Source organism: Prunus dulcis, chromosome 6 (genome assembly GCF_902201215.1).
Source record: "Prunus dulcis chromosome 6, ALMONDv2, whole genome shotgun sequence".
Taxonomy (NCBI): Eukaryota; Viridiplantae; Streptophyta; class Magnoliopsida; order Rosales; family Rosaceae; genus Prunus; species Prunus dulcis.
The window spans coordinates 17,375,653-17,393,125 of record NC_047655.1 but is presented as its reverse complement, the minus strand read 5'-3'; the positions used below and the strand labels follow the sequence as shown (position 1 = coordinate 17,393,125).

At 36.7% G+C, this 17,473-nt stretch overlaps 1 protein-coding gene across 1 annotated transcript; it reads right to left on the bottom strand.

Moving 5' to 3' along the window:
- Positions 1-989: 989 nt before the first annotated feature.
- Positions 990-3,058, bottom strand: LOC117631226 (dephospho-CoA kinase-like). Its single transcript, XM_034364254.1, has 4 exons — positions 2,966-3,058; positions 2,320-2,428; positions 2,074-2,219; positions 990-1,614 (listed from the first exon to the last, which is right to left on the bottom strand). The coding sequence occupies exons 2-4, from the start codon at positions 2,425-2,427 to the stop codon at positions 1,161-1,163; spliced, it is 708 nt and encodes a 235-aa protein (XP_034220145.1). The 5' UTR covers position 2,428; positions 2,966-3,058; the 3' UTR covers positions 990-1,160.
- Between the last annotated feature and the right edge of the window lie 14,415 nt (positions 3,059-17,473).

The following is a 17,473-nucleotide window of genomic DNA, read 5'->3' as shown; positions in this document are numbered from 1 at the left end:
ATTATCATTCCTTGATTCCCAAGTTTTCTAATTCATGACTTCTTGATTCTTGTAAGGCATGTTTACTTATTAGTAATGGGTATCATAATCATTCCAATTATGTATTCCCCTTTGTTACTAACACGTGCCCCTACATTTACTTACGTATACGGTATAAAAAATTATGGGAGTTCCACAGTAAAATTCGTTATCAAATACCCTCAAAACTAGGAATCATATCAATTAGAGGGAGTAGTTGATCCGATTCCAATTTCTTACTCCCAAATTCTTAAGTTTCCCTATTCATGAATTCATCATTCCTTCTAAGTAAATATGCCATAAAATCCGTAATCAAATACCCTCAAAACTAGGAATTAAATCAACTAGAGGAGTAATTGATCTGATTCATATTCTTGATTTCCTTATTCTTAAGTTCCCCCATTATTTACAAGTAAACATGCCATAAAAAATAACCCAAAAATAAATAAACATAATGGAGCAAAATATAGATGACCACTTCTATGACTAGAACCAAGGAATGGGATTGCCCCCAAAACAAGGTAACATGGTACTAAATTGTTCAAGATGCCGCATTGATTTGTTTATTAGTACAAGTGATAGTCTAAACTAGAAGGGAGAGGGATTTCTCACACATACACACAAATGATGCTATGGAGATTCGAACATGAGACCTCTAGTCTGCAAGTCAAGACCCTCTTCCACTGGGCTAGACCCATTATATATGCTAGTATAGCTTGAATTGTTAAAATTGAAAACACAATACTAGTATACCCTTAAGTACATAATACTAAATTGAAAAAACCCAAAAAAAGGGTATAAGAAAATAAGCACAGTGGAGCAAAATCTAGATGACCACTTCTGTATGACTAGAACCAAGGAATGGGATAGCCCCAAAAGAAGGTAATAAAGTTGAAACCATAGCACATAAATAATGCATATCTCGTTATACCCCAAACACAACCTCATTGATAGAGCTAAGTGAGATTTCAAATGAGTCACCACCAAGAAACTTAAGTAACCAAGGCTCTGGCTTAATAATGTTAGACAGTGATGCAAAAAATCATTCTTCATTGTTGCTACAAAACAGAGTGAAGGTTCTTATTCTATCAAAGAGGGGGAGATTTAGATCAAGATCTCAACCAAGTATAATTCCAAAGTTGCTATAAACTACTAGTATATAAACTTCTCTGAAAATACATCAAAACACCTACAACAATGGAGAGAAGAAACAGCGCGACACCTCGTCTAGAGAACCCGAATTCAGTCCACGTCAAGGGCTTCGTGATGATAACTAAGATACTGCGAAACTGTTCTCTTAAATCCTTTAGTGAACCAGTATTATCAATCACTAGGTCTGCCTTGGTCTTTTTCAAATCAAGTGACATCTGAGCATTTATCCTGTTCTGAGCATCATCCTCACTTGTACTGTCCCTCAACATGAGTCTCTGGAGCTGTGTTTCAGAATCAACCCATACCAAAACAATGGGCTTTGTCCATTTTTCCATCTTGGCCTCGAACAATAGAGGGACATCAACAACAATAATCTTAAACCCCTCCATCCATAGCTTCAAAACTTCCCAAAAGATTCCAAACCATATGTAAGGAGCCAGCACTCTACAAAAAGATAAAAACTAGACTTTGAAACTGATATGTCATGGAACTTGTATTATAAAGTGATCCAACACAGAATCTCTGATAAGGCATTACCATTACCAGGAATATTATAACAAAATCTAGGCAATTTTGACTAATGGAATTTGCATAATTTCCCTTGTTATTAGGAGATTGTGCAATGAATTTTAACTTGGACAAGTCAAAACTTGGTGATTATTACAGGACCTGAATTATATAAATTTAAAACCATAAGTGGGAACCCAGCATTCACACAGATTGACACTGAGTGAGTCTTTTTGTATTCAATGGTGACTAGATTTGTAAAAGATTATGATTTACTCAACTGCACCAGAGATAATGTTGAAGTAGGAAGTAAAATCATACAGCTAATAGTATTACTAAGTGATACTCTCAATTAAAACACAAGAAAAATGGAACTATCTGCAAAAGGGTAAGTACCGATTCAGAAGTTTGCGCTTTTCGGGATTAGAGAATATAATTTGGCCTAGTTTAGGCCTATCAACTTCTCCATCAGGTTGTAAAATGTCATCCCCAAATGCTGAAACAACCTTTTTCCACCCAGTTTTGCCCTTCTTTAATACATCCTGAAATATCCTCTGTCAATGAACTAGCTAAAAAGAAAATACTGCCATAAATCTTTTATGATTTTAATATAGGGGTATTAAGGGTTTGATCATTACTTACACGAGCAACAAGATCTGCCTCAACGACGGGAAAGTCATGGGCCTTGAAGAGATTTGAGACGGTGCTCTTCCCGGATGCAATTCCACCTGTCAGTCCTACTATCCTCATTCTTGAATGCAAAATCAAATATAAGAACAAAATTAGCTAAAGGCTTTTAGAGCATCTCCAATGAAAATGACTCTAGCTATCTCTTTTCTTTAGCTCTTTTGAGAAGTAACACAAAGATGGGGCTCCAGTGCACCCTATCAATCTCCCCATTTTAAAGATTTGGAATTTGGCTCCCTAGAAATGAAGAGCCTCTCTGTTGCGGCATATAATAATTTTACCATTTGTTTCTATCAACACATTCAAGTAAGAATATAAAGAATAAGGAAAAAATTGCAATTTGACAACAGTTTTGGTGGCATTTTCTTATTAATTTAATTTTGAAAATGTTTCTGCAATCAGCTTACCCAAATACAGAAAACCAGAAACAAGAAACTACAGTACATAAAATTACAAGAACCCAATCAGTTTTACATTTCCAGCAAAACAAAATGCCCTTCATGGTAAGAACATGCCTTTTTCTTTCCATGCAAGCTAATAAGCAGTCATACAAACAAGATCAAACCAACTGAATCAGAAAGAATGGGAAGACATTTCTTACCTCTGGCGATTGGCCAAGTTATTGGTTGGCGTCCTCCTTGTGGTGGAAATTGGGGTAGAGAGAATCGAGATTGCCCCTCCTTTGAGTTTAATGTAAAAGTATATCAGAAAATAAAAAAATAAAAAAATAACGAGGAATCAGGAAACTGGTGGCATTGCTGATTGGAATTATTAATTTTTTTTTACTGGTGTTGCATTACTTTCTATTTCTAATGTCTTGGAGTGTAATTTCCAATTCACAATTTTTTTAAAAAAATTCAGTGAATAATTAAAATAAAATTTGATTCAAAAAAAAATATTGAAGTAAATTTATTTCAATGACTAAATTGAAATTTGTATAAAACTCAATGACAAAAAAATATTTAATCCTAATTTTATTGAATTGTGTTGCGTTAGTTCCTAACGTCCAGGAGCGTAATTTCCAATTCGTGCAGTAATGTTTTTTTTCTTTTTTCCAAGATAGTATTTTTCTTTTCTTTTGGAACTTGATGGCTTCTGTTTGAAATCTTTTTTGCTCTTTCATAAAAATCAGTTCCACAAAGCAATGAGCTTGTAGCTAAGTGGATTAAGAATATTTACCCGTGCACCTAAGGTTTTAAGTTAGATTCCCTTTCCTCATTATCGCTTGTATTTAAAATATATATATATTTTTTTTTCCACAAATTGTTTATGAAGTTCACGAAATTATCACCTTTGGCCATTTATATTTTTTCACGACATGATTGGTCCTTGAGATTACCTAGGGTATATCAAATTGGTCCATATCATCAGGTTCCGTTGAAAATTCTGTTATTGTTGATGTGTTATTTAGGTGAGGTCTATATGTCAAATACTGCTCGTGGGGGATGTAAAACACGATCAACCAACCGAGCTAAGCTCAAACTTAGTAAGGAAATTTACATTTAACATACTTATTTCATATATGCATGGGCAAAAAATTTGGGGGCCCTAAAAAATTGGATTTGCAGTGGCTCCGTTTTAACCCCCTCATAGCCGCCTCTGGATCCAAACTGTTTGTATTCAATTTCCCTTTCCCTGTTTCATATAAAGCTGGCCCGTTCACTCTTACTGAAAAAGCCCGTCACTATGTAGGACTTGGGCTCACACCTCTTAGAGACAGGCGACCCATTTTACATTACACGACCCCTACCCTAGGCTCTCTGTCTCTCTTTATTATAGGATAGTGCTTGGAGTAGATTAAATTTTGGGGGTGCACCGGTTGTGGCAACAGAGGTTGTGGTGAGAGATGAATAAGATGATTTTCTATGATTGTGCTTTGCAGTGGAGTAAATTTGGAAAAAAGGTCAGATTGAGCTGTTTTCGTTGGGCTTTAGTATCTTCTAAATTTTGAGATGTTTCTTTGTGTTATCCTAAAATAGAGATTCTTGCAGTCAATTTGTTTGTGCTACATTCAGGTTTGGGCTGACGCATATACGGAAAAATGGGGTCAGGCGACCCCATGGAAGCCGGAAAAGATGGCTATGGAGGTCAGAGGCTACGCCAAGCCTTGCTGGTGTGCGATCCCAAGCGCACACCACCTGTTCAATGAAATGCATGAGAAGCCTTGTCCTGCTGCTGCCTTGCACAGTGTGCGCGCAAGGCTTTTAATTTTTTTTAAAAAGCTTGGCCAAAATGACACCATTTTGATCTCAGGTGCATTAATTTTTTTAAAGTTTACATGCGGTTTTATCCCTTGAATTATACCATAATTGTGAATTTTTCCCTTAGATATTTTTTTTTGGGTAAATTAAAGATACAAATTATTGTAAAATAGCCAATTTACAAGCGCCACATAGGAGAGGTCCAACGCAGAGGTCCCCATTTGATTGATTTTTACATCTGTTCCTTTCCTATTTCTCAACCACTGTCAATTTTCAATTTTCGAATAAACCATTTTTTATGCCTGACTTTGCACACACAGAGAGACAGAAAGAGAGAGAGGAGGAGGAGGTTGGGGTTGTCGCCATGGAGAAATTATACAATAGTACGGGTATACCACGTCATCCTGTAGAACAAAAAATTGTTCAAAAATTTATGGGGAAATTTATTTCACATAACTTTAATTCTTCAAAAATTGTCACAAATTTAGAGGTAGTTTGTAGAACAAAAAATTCAATAAAACGATATACATTAAGTCAGCAAAACCATGGACATTAAGTCAGCAAAATCAGAATTGAAATTTTATAAATATAGTATGAAGAATAAACGAAGAAACGAAGAAGAAATTGAACGAAGAAACAAGGAAGAACTACACTCACCGTTTGACTATGGCAGCAATACGTCTGCGAACAAACTTTACGTACAAAGATTCCCAATCTAATATGGTTTTCATTTTTAGGTTTATGTTGGTTTTAAATTGGAGGGTATTTGTGTCTATTTTGGTGAGTTTTTTGCTATATTTGAAATTTTTTACAAAAACTGACATTTTTGAAAGGGTTGATCATTTTATTAGTTCCTGAATTTAGACCCGATTTGCATTTGAGTACCTCAATTTCCAAAATGGTTCTCGTGGTCCTTTAACTTTAGTTTCGCTAGGAGAAATGGTCTTGCTGTCAATTTTGTTAATTTTTCGGTTAAGTGCAGGGGCAAAAAAGTATTTTTGTATCAAAATTGATTAAAATATTAATAAAAAATTAAAAAATTAAAATTAAACTCTCTCTCTCCCCCTATATTCCGATTTCTACTTCCCCAAAACTTGAATTTTCTTTTATTTTGTTGGTTTTTTATTTGACTTGATTTTATTATTATTTTAAAGATATAATTTTTTATTCATTTTTTTTTGTTTTAATATAAAAATATCATTTTGCCCCTGCATTTAACAGAAAAAGTTAACAAAATTGACGGTAGGACAATTTGTCCAAACGAAACTAAAGTTAAAAGATTACGAGAACCATTTTGAAATTTAAGGTATTCAAATGCAAATCGGGTCAAAGTCCAGGGACTACTTAAACAATTAACCCTTTTTGAAATTAGGGATCAAGTTTTGGCTATTTTTGATAAATTCTCCTTAGTACTCGACTCCTCCAGCAACCTCATAAAGTCAAGTGAGTGATCATCCTTTACATATATTATTTTGGGCTTAGGATTTATAATTTTAATGAAATTGATATATCTTTTATTAATTAGAATTTATTGATATGATATGGATGTTGATTGATTTTCTTATTTCTTATTTGGATTAGAATTTATGTTGATTGTTATATGTGGTGTTTTTTTAAATTAGAATTTATTGACATGATTTTGTTATTTGGATAATTGTATTAGAGTTTATATTGATTGATATTAGTATTTGGATTAGATTAGTGTTGGCTGGGGATTTCTGGGTGGCTCGTGGCTGCCCTGTTTTTTTGCATTACAAGACCCCTGTAACCCCCAAGCCTCTCTGTATCTCTTTATTATAGGATTGTGCTTGGAGTGGAATAAATTTTGGGGGTGCACCGGCGGCGGAAGCAGCAGCAGCGGTTGTGGTGAGAGATGAATAAGATGATTTTCTATGATTGTGCTTGCAGTGGAGTAAGATTTGGAAAATGGTCAGATTGAGCTGTTTTCTTTGGACTTTAGTATCTTGTAAATTTTGGGACGTTTCTTTGCGTTATCCTGAAATAGAGATTTTTTGCGGTTGATTTGTTTGTGCTACATTGAGATTTCCATGATCTAATAGGTTTTTGAACTCACTTGAGCAGAAACAACCTTTTTCCAGCCAGTATTGCCCATGTTTAATACATTCTGAAATATCCTGTGTCAATGAAATAGCTAAAAAGTTGGAGTTTTTTATCGGTTTATTTTATTTTATTTTATTTTTTTTCTTAGAAAATTCATAGGACTTGATGATATGTGGGCTCTACTTAAGTTCCATGTCAACAAAATTTTCGACAGAATCAGACGGTAAAGACCAATTTAACCTTGAGAATCAACAATGTCACAAAGGACCAAAAATGATAATTTTTTGAACTTTAGAGAACTTTTGTGAAAAAAAACCAATTTTACATACTTATTAGGCCCATTCAAATACTATAACACAGGGCCCAAAAGATACAAACATAAACAAAACGTACCGCCCAACCAAAAAAAAAAAAAAAAAAACCAACATCTCAATGGGTTTACCTGGATGTTTGCGGTTGGGTCTAGGTGGGAGTTTTCGATTTTTAGTTAATTAACTTTTTCATGCACGTGATGATATGAGCCCGTCATTAAGCCACACCCGTTTAGCGAAAAATTAAACCCCGCATGACACTGTCATGCAAAAATAATGGGTTTTGCTCAATATGAAAGTTATCGGAAAATCAATGTTTAAGTACAAAATTTAAGTACAAAACTATAAAATTCGCTAAACTTTTTGGTAATAAAGTAAAAATTACACATCCTTTGATTTTATCGACAAATTTTTTAGTCCTTAGAGCACTTTCACCTATTTGCCACAGCAAAGGGTAAGGCAAAGACTGTTACTATTCACATAAATAGTGGCAACCATTGCAAAAGGTTGTGGTGTTCCCACCCGTTGCCATGACAACTACTATTCATATGAGATGTTATGAGAGGAAGTTGTATAAAGTTTTGGTGTGGAAAGTGAAGAATATCACTAAGTATTTATTTTTATAAAAAATTCTGAAATTTTTAGTTTTTTTTATGTATAGATTTTTTATATTTGTTGTTGTTGCTGATGTCATCAAACTCAGACTAGAGATCAAGCTGATTTGGCCTGGGGGCTGGCCCAGTCCTGTAGAACCCACGACTGTCACCTGAAAGTTGTTGCCTGGGCTCGAGCCTTGTCCTGACAAAGCTGGGGGCTATGGCTGGACTTGCGCTTATAAAAATGAATAACCACATAGTATCGATACTCATATTAGTATATCTATTTTTCTTTCTCTAGAGTGTCACTATTCCATCTTTGATATATGAAGTAATTCACAAATTTGAGACTAGGTTTATTGTAGGATTGTTGAATTGGCATTGTATTTGATGAAGTACGTTGCTATATTGCTACGTAATCTAACAAAAAATAAAAGCAATTGTCAATGTCAACTCAAGGAAATGTTCGATACTATGAATACGCAGTCAACTGACCCTTCTTAACATTTTGCAACGTTTGTCATTCTTATATTCTGCAACCTCATCTTCCAATTCCCATCTGTCTGTGCGATCACTTGAACTAAATTGTTCTACAACATATTCTCTCTCTCTCTCTCTCTCTCTCTCTCTCTCTCTCTCTCTCTCTCTACAACTTTGGTACGATGACAATTAAATCATTGGATATGAAAATCATTATACTGAGTCGCAAATCAGAGAGAAAGAGATGAAAAAGAATTATATAATAATTATGAGCTTCGGTGGAATTGATGTACTAGAACACGGAAGATGCCATCAACTGTTTTTTATTTTTATCAACGACTAAAACATGCCTACGCTGTTTCATGAACCAGTGGTCGATCCAGGATTTAAAAGTCAAGTAGGCGAAACTTACCTTAAAAACTCGACGATACGAGTGAATTTTATTCATAAAAATAAAAAGATACACCTAGTCAGGGGGGACGTACTGAGCCTTACTCTCAAATATGCATATCTATACATAAATAAAATCTTAACAAAAAAACAAAGAGTAAATGCAATGCAACACAAAACTAAACTATTTAAATCTAAAACTTTACCCTACGAGGCTTAGAAATCTTAAATTCCTCAATTATATCTTAATTGTCGATATTATTAGCAAACTTTCTTTCAATGTGGAGAATCATGCAATCAGCAAGGAATTCATCAACTATGGTGCTCCGAAGTCTATTCTTAATAATTCTCATACATGAATCCGTTGTTGCTGTAGAAACAGGAAGAGTCAACACCAGCTGAATCAACCTGTAAAGCAAATAGTAGTTTTTTGCCAAAGTTATTTCCGCCAATTGTTGACATAACTGAGGAAGAGTGGTGAGGTCCTTAAAACAGGGAAGGCGATGCATATCATTTTGAAAATAGCTCAACTCAATTTCTAAAACTTTCAAGTCACTTGGACTGAAATCAGTAGGATAGAATTTCTCAACAAGTTTACGTAGATGCCCAATATTGAATGATTTGAAGGAATTATGAGGATCCAATGCTGAGCTAAGAATAAGAAGTTCAACTGTTTGCTCTGGAAATCTGTCATTTAACTCCCTCAAAATGCAATCTATCACATTATTAAATACATCAACGCGATAATAATGTTCAACTGTAATAAAATCTTTTTGTTGACAAGAACGACATGTGCCAATCATATAATGAAAACTCATATCAGGAACATCAATACCATGTTGTTCACAAAATGATACCACGCTCATGAATAAATCATCCCAGCCATGTGCCCTCATATCTTAGAACTGTGATTTTGTGTTTTCAACAAAGTTTAAATCACTTACAATATCTTGAGTTTTTGTCTGAAACACTTGACAAAGAAAGTTGGTTAACCCCATAATTTTATCCATCAAAAGAAATGAAAACACAAACTCAAAAAACATCATAGCAATATAGTTATTCTTTGCATCGCCACGAAATTGTTGGTTAGGTCCATAATCATTGATTTCCTGGAGAAGTATTTTATTCTCTTTAAATAAACTCATCAAACTTGTAATAGAGGCAAAGTGAGATCCCCAACGAGTGGCTCCAGCTCGTTTCAAACTACGACATTGATTAAGTCCTCTACCTGTTTCAAGTTCCCTAGAATCCAACTACTCTTTGAGTTCAGCTTTTCGAATTAAATTTAACTCATTATGGCGCTTTGAGTTCAGCTTTTCATACAACTTTCACATGCTTATATTGCTTTTGATTGTTTTTGTTAAAGGAGAAAGTTTGAGTGGGCGGGGATACTGTTTTTGTTAAAGGGAAAATTTTGAGTAGGTTGGGTTTGAATAGACAGAAGAAATTTGATTGTATTGAATATTGGGTAATTTTTAGTTTGACAAAAAATAGAGTAGGCGGCTGCCTACCCTGCCTTTAGGGTAGGACCGCCCCTGTCATGAACCAATGTCGATCCCTCCGTTCATAAAATAATCAGTTTTAATTATTTTAAAACTTGTCTACATCGACATCTTTTCTTCATGATGTCCGAAAACCTATCTGAATATACCACGAAAGCTCCAATTCAAGACCCATGACAAAAAACTTGACCGTTTTCTTCGTCACCAACCCTATATGCAAATGCCATGGAAATTTCAGTTGAAGACCTTGACAATTTCAGTTGTGGCTTCGTATCGTATATTTTATTATTTGCGTTAAATATTAGGTAATTGACCTTGTTTTAGTCGTGTGGAATGACTCAACTCTAACGTAATTAGTTATTATAATCACGTGAGATTTAGACAAACGCACACATGCAAAGCAAACCAGAAATTATTTTAAGACTATGTTATGCTTCTAGACCACTCCAAAATAGTATATACTCCTCTATTTATTTGACATGGGGACAAATGAGGTCACCCGACCCGGTGGACGCCCAAAAACCTCGTTGGCAATGGCAGCTTCACCGGTGATTTTGTGGAAGCTTGATAGTCGACCCCAACATGCACTCCAAGTGCTCAACGAAAGGCCCCAACGAAATCTTGGGCAGCTACAATGTTGATTCCTTTTATTTTTTTAACGTCCTAGTTTTGACCCAAGCACATCAATTTTTTTTATTATAATTAACCTGGCTAAAAACAGCGATGTTTTGAGCCACGTCTTGAAAAAAACATTTTCCCCCCAATACAGCCTGACATTCCCCCTCCAAAACCTAAAATCCCTAGTTCTCACCCTAACCCCCAACCTCCAACCCGCACCCTTTGCTTTACCATATGAAATTGATATTAATGATGGCCTTTTGATATGTGATAGTTTTATTAGAGACTTTGATCATTTTACACCATGACCCTTGAAAGTATAAATCCTGAATCTTTCACTAAGTATGATTGAAAATCATATCATTAACCCGAGATTACAAAAATAAAAAAATAAAAAAGGATAGAGTCCCAATAATATCGCACTAGCCAAACATACACTCACGTACATTGGTGGACTCAGAAATTTTTCAGAGAAGGGGCAACATTTAAAACATTAAAAGCACCAAAAAAATGGACAATCCAAAACCCCAGATAAATTTCTAAAAGCTCAAAACCTATGTTGTACTTGTACAAAAATACGATATGGTACAACATAGCCATACGGAAATTCTTCAAAAATTAGAATTTGGATACGGCAAAGATAGGGTAATTAAAATAATATATCATTTATTAATTTTATTAGTTATATATATGCTGGTACGTGTTTAAAGGGTTTTGTATTTCTATTGTATTGGCCAATAGGAATTTTTTTATTTTAAAATCTAGTCATTATCATAAAACCAAGCTGAGAGGTTGTACAATCAAACACTAAACAAATCGTTTAAATCAAAGGAGGCTATAGACAAAACGGTGCGTAGAGTTTATTAGGTCACCAACACCCAGGCATCGTCTTCTTCGCGAGGCGCATAGTGTCACCTCTACAAATTTCAAGAACAAAAATTCCTTGACGTAGCTTTGAGTCAAAACACACAAGAAACCACATCCGAAAAACTTAAATTCCAATTCAAAATCTTTATGGGTTTTCTCTATCTCTCCGTTTATCTCAATCTTTGAGACATTTAGTTAAAAACGCGGTGGGCAGCAGAGGGGTATATTTTGGCCTTTCTAAAGAATTTTCCCGTGAAGGGAGGTGCAGTTGCACCTTCTTATGCTTCTGTGGGTCCGCCACTCACGTAATCCTCATAAAATAGAAGTCTACTTAACACCAATGCTAACAAAATTCTATATTTGTACACCACCGTATCATGACATACAAGAAGTTAGCAACTTTCTTAGAGCATCTCCAAGGAAAGAGGTAAATAAAATAAACAAAATTGTACTATAACTACCTAGGTGGCATGCTGCCTACCTATTTGCCTCATGAAAAAAGTTGGTCACTCTAAGGGACTATGCAAGTCTACAAACCATTATTATATTATTTATCTTTATATTTTACATTTACATATTTTATAGAAAGTAGGTGAGAGAATGAAGATAATATTTTATTATAAAAAATAAGGGGGGCTCAATATATCTCTTCACTTTGAAGTAGGCAATATTGCCTTGTTAGGGAGAGTAGATATATTTTGCCTACCCATTTGCCTCTTCGCTTGGAGCATAAAAATGCTAATGTGGCAAGGCAAAGGAGGTTTGCCTATTCTTTTGCCTCGTCCTTTGGAGATGCTCTTATATAATACTAGCTTCTCGATCTGTGCTCACGCATGTCAAGTGGCTTATATATATATATATTTTACTTCAATAAAGGCATTTGTTGGGTTTTTAAAATTTTAACAATAATAGCCTTTTCCATTATATGTAGATATAGATATAGATTAGTTACACCGGAATTTTAACAATAACCTTTTTGCAAGTGAAAGTGTTGACGTATCTTGGGTCGAATAATGGATCAAACACATTTATTTATAGAGTCGAATAAAGAGTGAAAGTGTCAAATGGGCCGTGTTGGGCCGATCTGGCTAGTTTAGAGTTGGTCTACTTAATAAATGGGCAGTGTCGGACCCGTCCATTTATGAAAATCCTCAAGTTCAACCTAAGCCCACAACCTAGTCCATATGGAACTGGGTCGAGCCACTAAACAGGTCGATATGCGCCCACGCCAAATTTGACTTATATATTGCATTTTTTTGTGGTCTAAGGGTGTTGCGCGAGGGACTCATTGGAAAAACTGGAAAGCACTATGCCGACATAAGTCGGAAGGAGGGTTGGGTTTTCGAAATTTAGTCAATTTTAACAAAGCTCTATTGGCAAAACAAGGTTGGAGTCTGCTCCAATCTCCTAATTCTCTTGTAGCTCGGATGCTGAAAGCTAGGTATTTCCCTATTACTGATTTCTTGAGTGCACATGAGGGTTCGTCTTCTTCCTAAACTTGGCAGTTTATTTTATGTGGTTTGCGATGGCGGATTGCTTACAGTCGGCTGGTACAAATTTATGGTGATGCCTGGATTCCCTATCGCCGCATATTCACGGCTCAAACTGCTCCACGCGTCCCTATGAATACTAAGGTTAGCACCCTGATTTCGGCAAGTGGGCGGTGGGATGTTCCCAAGGTTTATAGTTTATTTACTTTCATGGAAGCGGAGACTATCTTATCTATACCTTTGGTATGTGATAACGTCGATCGTAGAATTTGGCACTTTACTATGGGCGATATGCTGTGAAGAGTGGATACTGGGCTGCCTTAGAATATCAGAATTTTGCTCTCAGTCATACTAGCATTAGTACTGGTTCTTCTTCGTCACAAAAATTATGGAAGCATATTTGGAAAATGAAAGTGCCGGCGAAAATACAACACTTTCTTTGGCGTTTCGCTCTGAATGGCATCTCGACAAAAGCTGTCCTTTTTCATCGTAAGATCGCCATGGACGTGACTTGTTTTTGTTGCTCCACTAGCTGTGAAACAGCAATTCATGCCCTACGAGATTGCCCGGCTATTCGTCCTGTGATGTAGTCTTCGGAACTGCCAACAGTTTTTCTTAGTTTGACCCTGGACAATGCTACTACTTGGCTGTTGGCGGCATGGGATTTAATCCCAATTGCTCAGCAACCTTTTTTTTGTTATTGTGCTGTGGCTATTGTGGAATGATTGGAATGTTATCCTTTTTGGTTTTGATTCTATGTCTGCGGAGCATCTCCTTCTCTATGCAAAGAACTATGTTGGCGCTAAAACTAAACAAATAGAGATAAGAGCAACTTACAGGTGAGGTGGATAGTCTAAGGACTGGTTGAGTCTTCGGTATGAGCACATCCTTCCTTGGGATGCAATGCTGGATCTAGGCTAAGGAGAGAAAAAGCATATGAGGTCTAGGGCACTGGTGTAGTATCAGCCGAAGACCTTCCGATGCTAAAGTTAGTTTTTAGGAGCAAGCTATTGACAATGCAAAAGCATAGAGGTCCTGTCGGTTATCCTATTTAGTCGATTGGTAATTATGGTGCTCTCTCCGAGAGGGTCCTAGCCATGTCGATCGGTAGGAGATTGTGATTTCGGGTGAAGTCGGAATGTATTCTGATTCATCCATTTCCTCCAAGCTGATCGCGTCCTACATTTGGTGAATGGGGGATTTTGGTCCTAGTACGTCCAGACGCCAGTCGTTGAGTGTCGCTTGGACCGGGATTGGTGATGGTTGGTGTTCCTTGCCCCGATCATTGAGTCTATTCCGAGAGTCAGAGTAGACTCGGTATTCTTGGTGGTGTTCCTCTGGGGAGCGCACGAACAGTCTTTGAGAGGTGGATGGTTTACCTGCTGCAGCCTGTTATCCGTTGTCACGACCGTTGGGCTTCGGCACGCTTCTGAATGACTACTCCTGCCGAAGCTGCATGGTTTGTTCCAGAACATCCTGCAATTGGGCAGAATGTGATTGCTGGTCGTAGAGCTGCCTCTGAGTGTCGTCGAGTTTGGAAGAGAGGATATTGTTGTGCTTCTGCATCTTTGCCATTTCTTGTTGCATGGCCTCCACTCGAGCCTCTAGATTATTTTGCCGAACCGGTGTCTTCGTCTAATGTGTGCTGGGCAGGGGAGCGGGGGTCACTTCGCTGGCAAGGCCAATGATTGGACCATCGACAGCAAGGGATGAAGGCGGATTCTCTTGGCTCAAGAAAGATATGGGTTGATCAATAATCGATTCCCATAGACGGTGCCAATCTATTGGTGCTAAAACTAAACAGATAGAGATATCAGTAACTTACAGGTGAGGTGGATGGTCTAAGGACTAGTTGAGCCTTCGATATGAGCACGTCCTTCCTCGGGATGCGATGCTGGATCTGGGCCAAGGAGAGAAACAACATATGAGGTTTAGGGCACTGATGTGGTACTAGCCGAAGACCCTTCGATGCTAAAGTTAGTTTTTAAGAGCAAGCTGTTGACAATGTAAGAGCATATGAGTCAAGTCGAAAGTTTTACCTTGTATCTAGGGCAAGATGCCCTATTTATAGAGAGTGCTGGGTATTCTCTTGGTGCTTAGTTTCGATGTGGGACTCCTGTGAGTACCTTCTGAGGTTGACACGGGTCCCAGCAAATATCCAAGCGAGGGGTTCGAGGTTATCTCGTAAGATCCCCTTTCCAAGGCTCAAAATTGGCAAGTTGTGCCAGACGTATGTATAGGACGACCTATCGGAGGATATAGTCGAAAGCACCTATCGTTTGTTGGACCGACCTCGCCAGCAAGGTCACAGGGCTACGTTTGGATGCTGGATCAGTGGTGGGTACCGAAGGTACCTACCGATCCATACCACTTGGTTTGCTAGTGTGGGTCATAGGGTCTTCCTTAGTGTTGTGCTCTTTCCACGTGTCACAGCGTGAGTGGCAGGTCAGATGTGGTACAAACAAACTATGTTGTGGAATATCATCAATCACAGTTACTACTTCATAAGTGTATTTCTTTGCCCATTTCGAACCAACATTGGCGTCCTCCTCATGTTGGTTTTTTTAAGCTCAATGTCGATGTTGCTTTAGATTTGCGGGATGGTCTTCAGGGGGGTAGGTCTGATTGTTCGGGACTCACACGACATTCTTATAGGGGCAGTGGCAATGAAGGCACCTAGTCTCATGTCTGTGTTGGCTACCGAGCTTTACGCTCTCAAAGTGGGTCTCTCTTTTGACTTAGATACATCGCTTCTGCCCTTGGTAGTTGAATCTGACTCCTTGGCTGCAATGCAGTTGCTATCAAAGGAGGAAGAATGTTTAGCTCATGAGGGAGTGCTTGTGACTGAAATTCGGCGTATTCTTTTGGCATTATACTCCTGTGTTCGTTTTGTCCCCCGTACTGCCAACACTGTGGCTCATCGTATTGCAAATTATAGTCTTCGAGCGGAGGAGCTTTGTTATTGGTTGGGTGATGGACCTCCCTAGCTCCTAGATGGCGTTAGGGAGGATTGGTCTCATTTTGTCTGACTTTGTAATAGAGGTGTTGACTCTTCTATGTAGTCATTAGCATAGGTGGTGCTCTTTCCTACCCCTGAATTTTATCCCTTGTGGTTCTCTCCGGGAAGGTCTTAACGAGGCCATCATTAACATCGTTCTTACCATGTAATGTTCTCTTTGGGTTGAATGCAATACAATTTTCTCTCCAAAAAAAAAAAAAAAAAATTTGCATTTTTTTGCAATTTTTTTTACAACTTCATTTCAATCTTTTTTATAATTATGTATATACTAACATGTTATAAAACTAGAGGAAACTGTAGAGAGAAAATAGAAAAGGAAGGCATGCTCTATCAACTTGTCACATTCATTTTTGATAAACACCTATTTATATGCTTACAACCATAGAAAATTAACCCATAGTTTGTAGGTTAAAGGGTACTAATTACAATACATAGGTTACAACTCAACAAAAGTTGGAGGTAATGGATGATATGGTGGTCATCCACATTCATATATTTATGACATAACACAATTTATTACTTGTACGAAAAAGAGGCCAATAACTATATTTGAAGTATATTTACATAAAAAGTGGCTAGATTATTGTTTCGGTTCTAAAAATTAAAAATTGAAAAAACAAAATCATTATATTATAGCTAAAGTGTGGTTTTGTCCCTTGAACTAAACCATAATTGTCAATTTACCCCCTGATTTTTTTTTTTAAAAATTTTATTAATTAAGGACTCAAACTATATGAAAATGGCCAATTAGGAACTCACCGTCAATTTTTTGAATGTCTATCCAAATTTCCATCAATATCAAGGATTGAAAATAATAATAAAAATATTTTAGACCCTATTTAGATGTGACAACCCTTTTTTAGGTACTAATTTGTTCCATACCGGGAATGGTGGGGTAATCATGCATGGATATATTTGGATAGGGCACCATGCTTTCACTATTTTCTGGTCAACGGGTCAGTGCAGATCAAACTTTGATGAAACTCCAGCTAAGGAGAGGGTCCTTCTCAACCTACACCGTAAAAGTCTCACAATGATATTTCTTAAATAATACTTATTGTAGAGGATAATACTTAGAGATATTTAGTGATATACCCATTTCTAGCACTAATATTATAAATAAACCCTACACAATTGAATTCCTATAAACAAACCCAAAAAAAAACCCAAAAAATGATGGCTAGCCTTATTGAATTTAATATTGATTATTAAATTACTTTGATGCCCTATTGAGTGCTTTGGGTATTTTTATGAGATTTTGGGGTTGGGCTTGTTTTAAGAAATTGATAGCAGTTTTGTAATTTATAAGAAGTTAAAAGCTTTTTTGTTATGTTGTAAATGGGTTTTGGGTGTGTTTCTAAAGTCCATTTTATATAGGGTATTTTTATAATTTGGGCCCCCATATTGGGTATAATAGTGAATCTCCCTAATACTTAATAGGATCACAAAATAGACCACCCGATCACTTGTGTAGATAGCCACCTTATTGCTGCAATAAGGTATGTCTTCTTATTGCTGCAAAACCAAAGCCTGATGACGAATTCCACGATAACATGAGACAACGCGTTTTCATA

Coding starts and splice junctions, on each gene's coding strand:
- LOC117631226 (XM_034364254.1), bottom strand. CDS start 2,427: ATGAGGATAGTAGGACTGACAGGTGGAATTGCATCCGGGAAGAGCACC. Junction 2,220..2,319: donor AGGCAGATCTTGTTGCTCGT/GTAAGTAATGAT, acceptor AGGATATTTCAG/GATGTATTAAAGAAGGGCAA. Junction 1,615..2,073: donor AAGCGCAAACTTCTGAATCG/GTACTTACCCTT, acceptor ATCTTTTTGTAG/AGTGCTGGCTCCTTACATAT.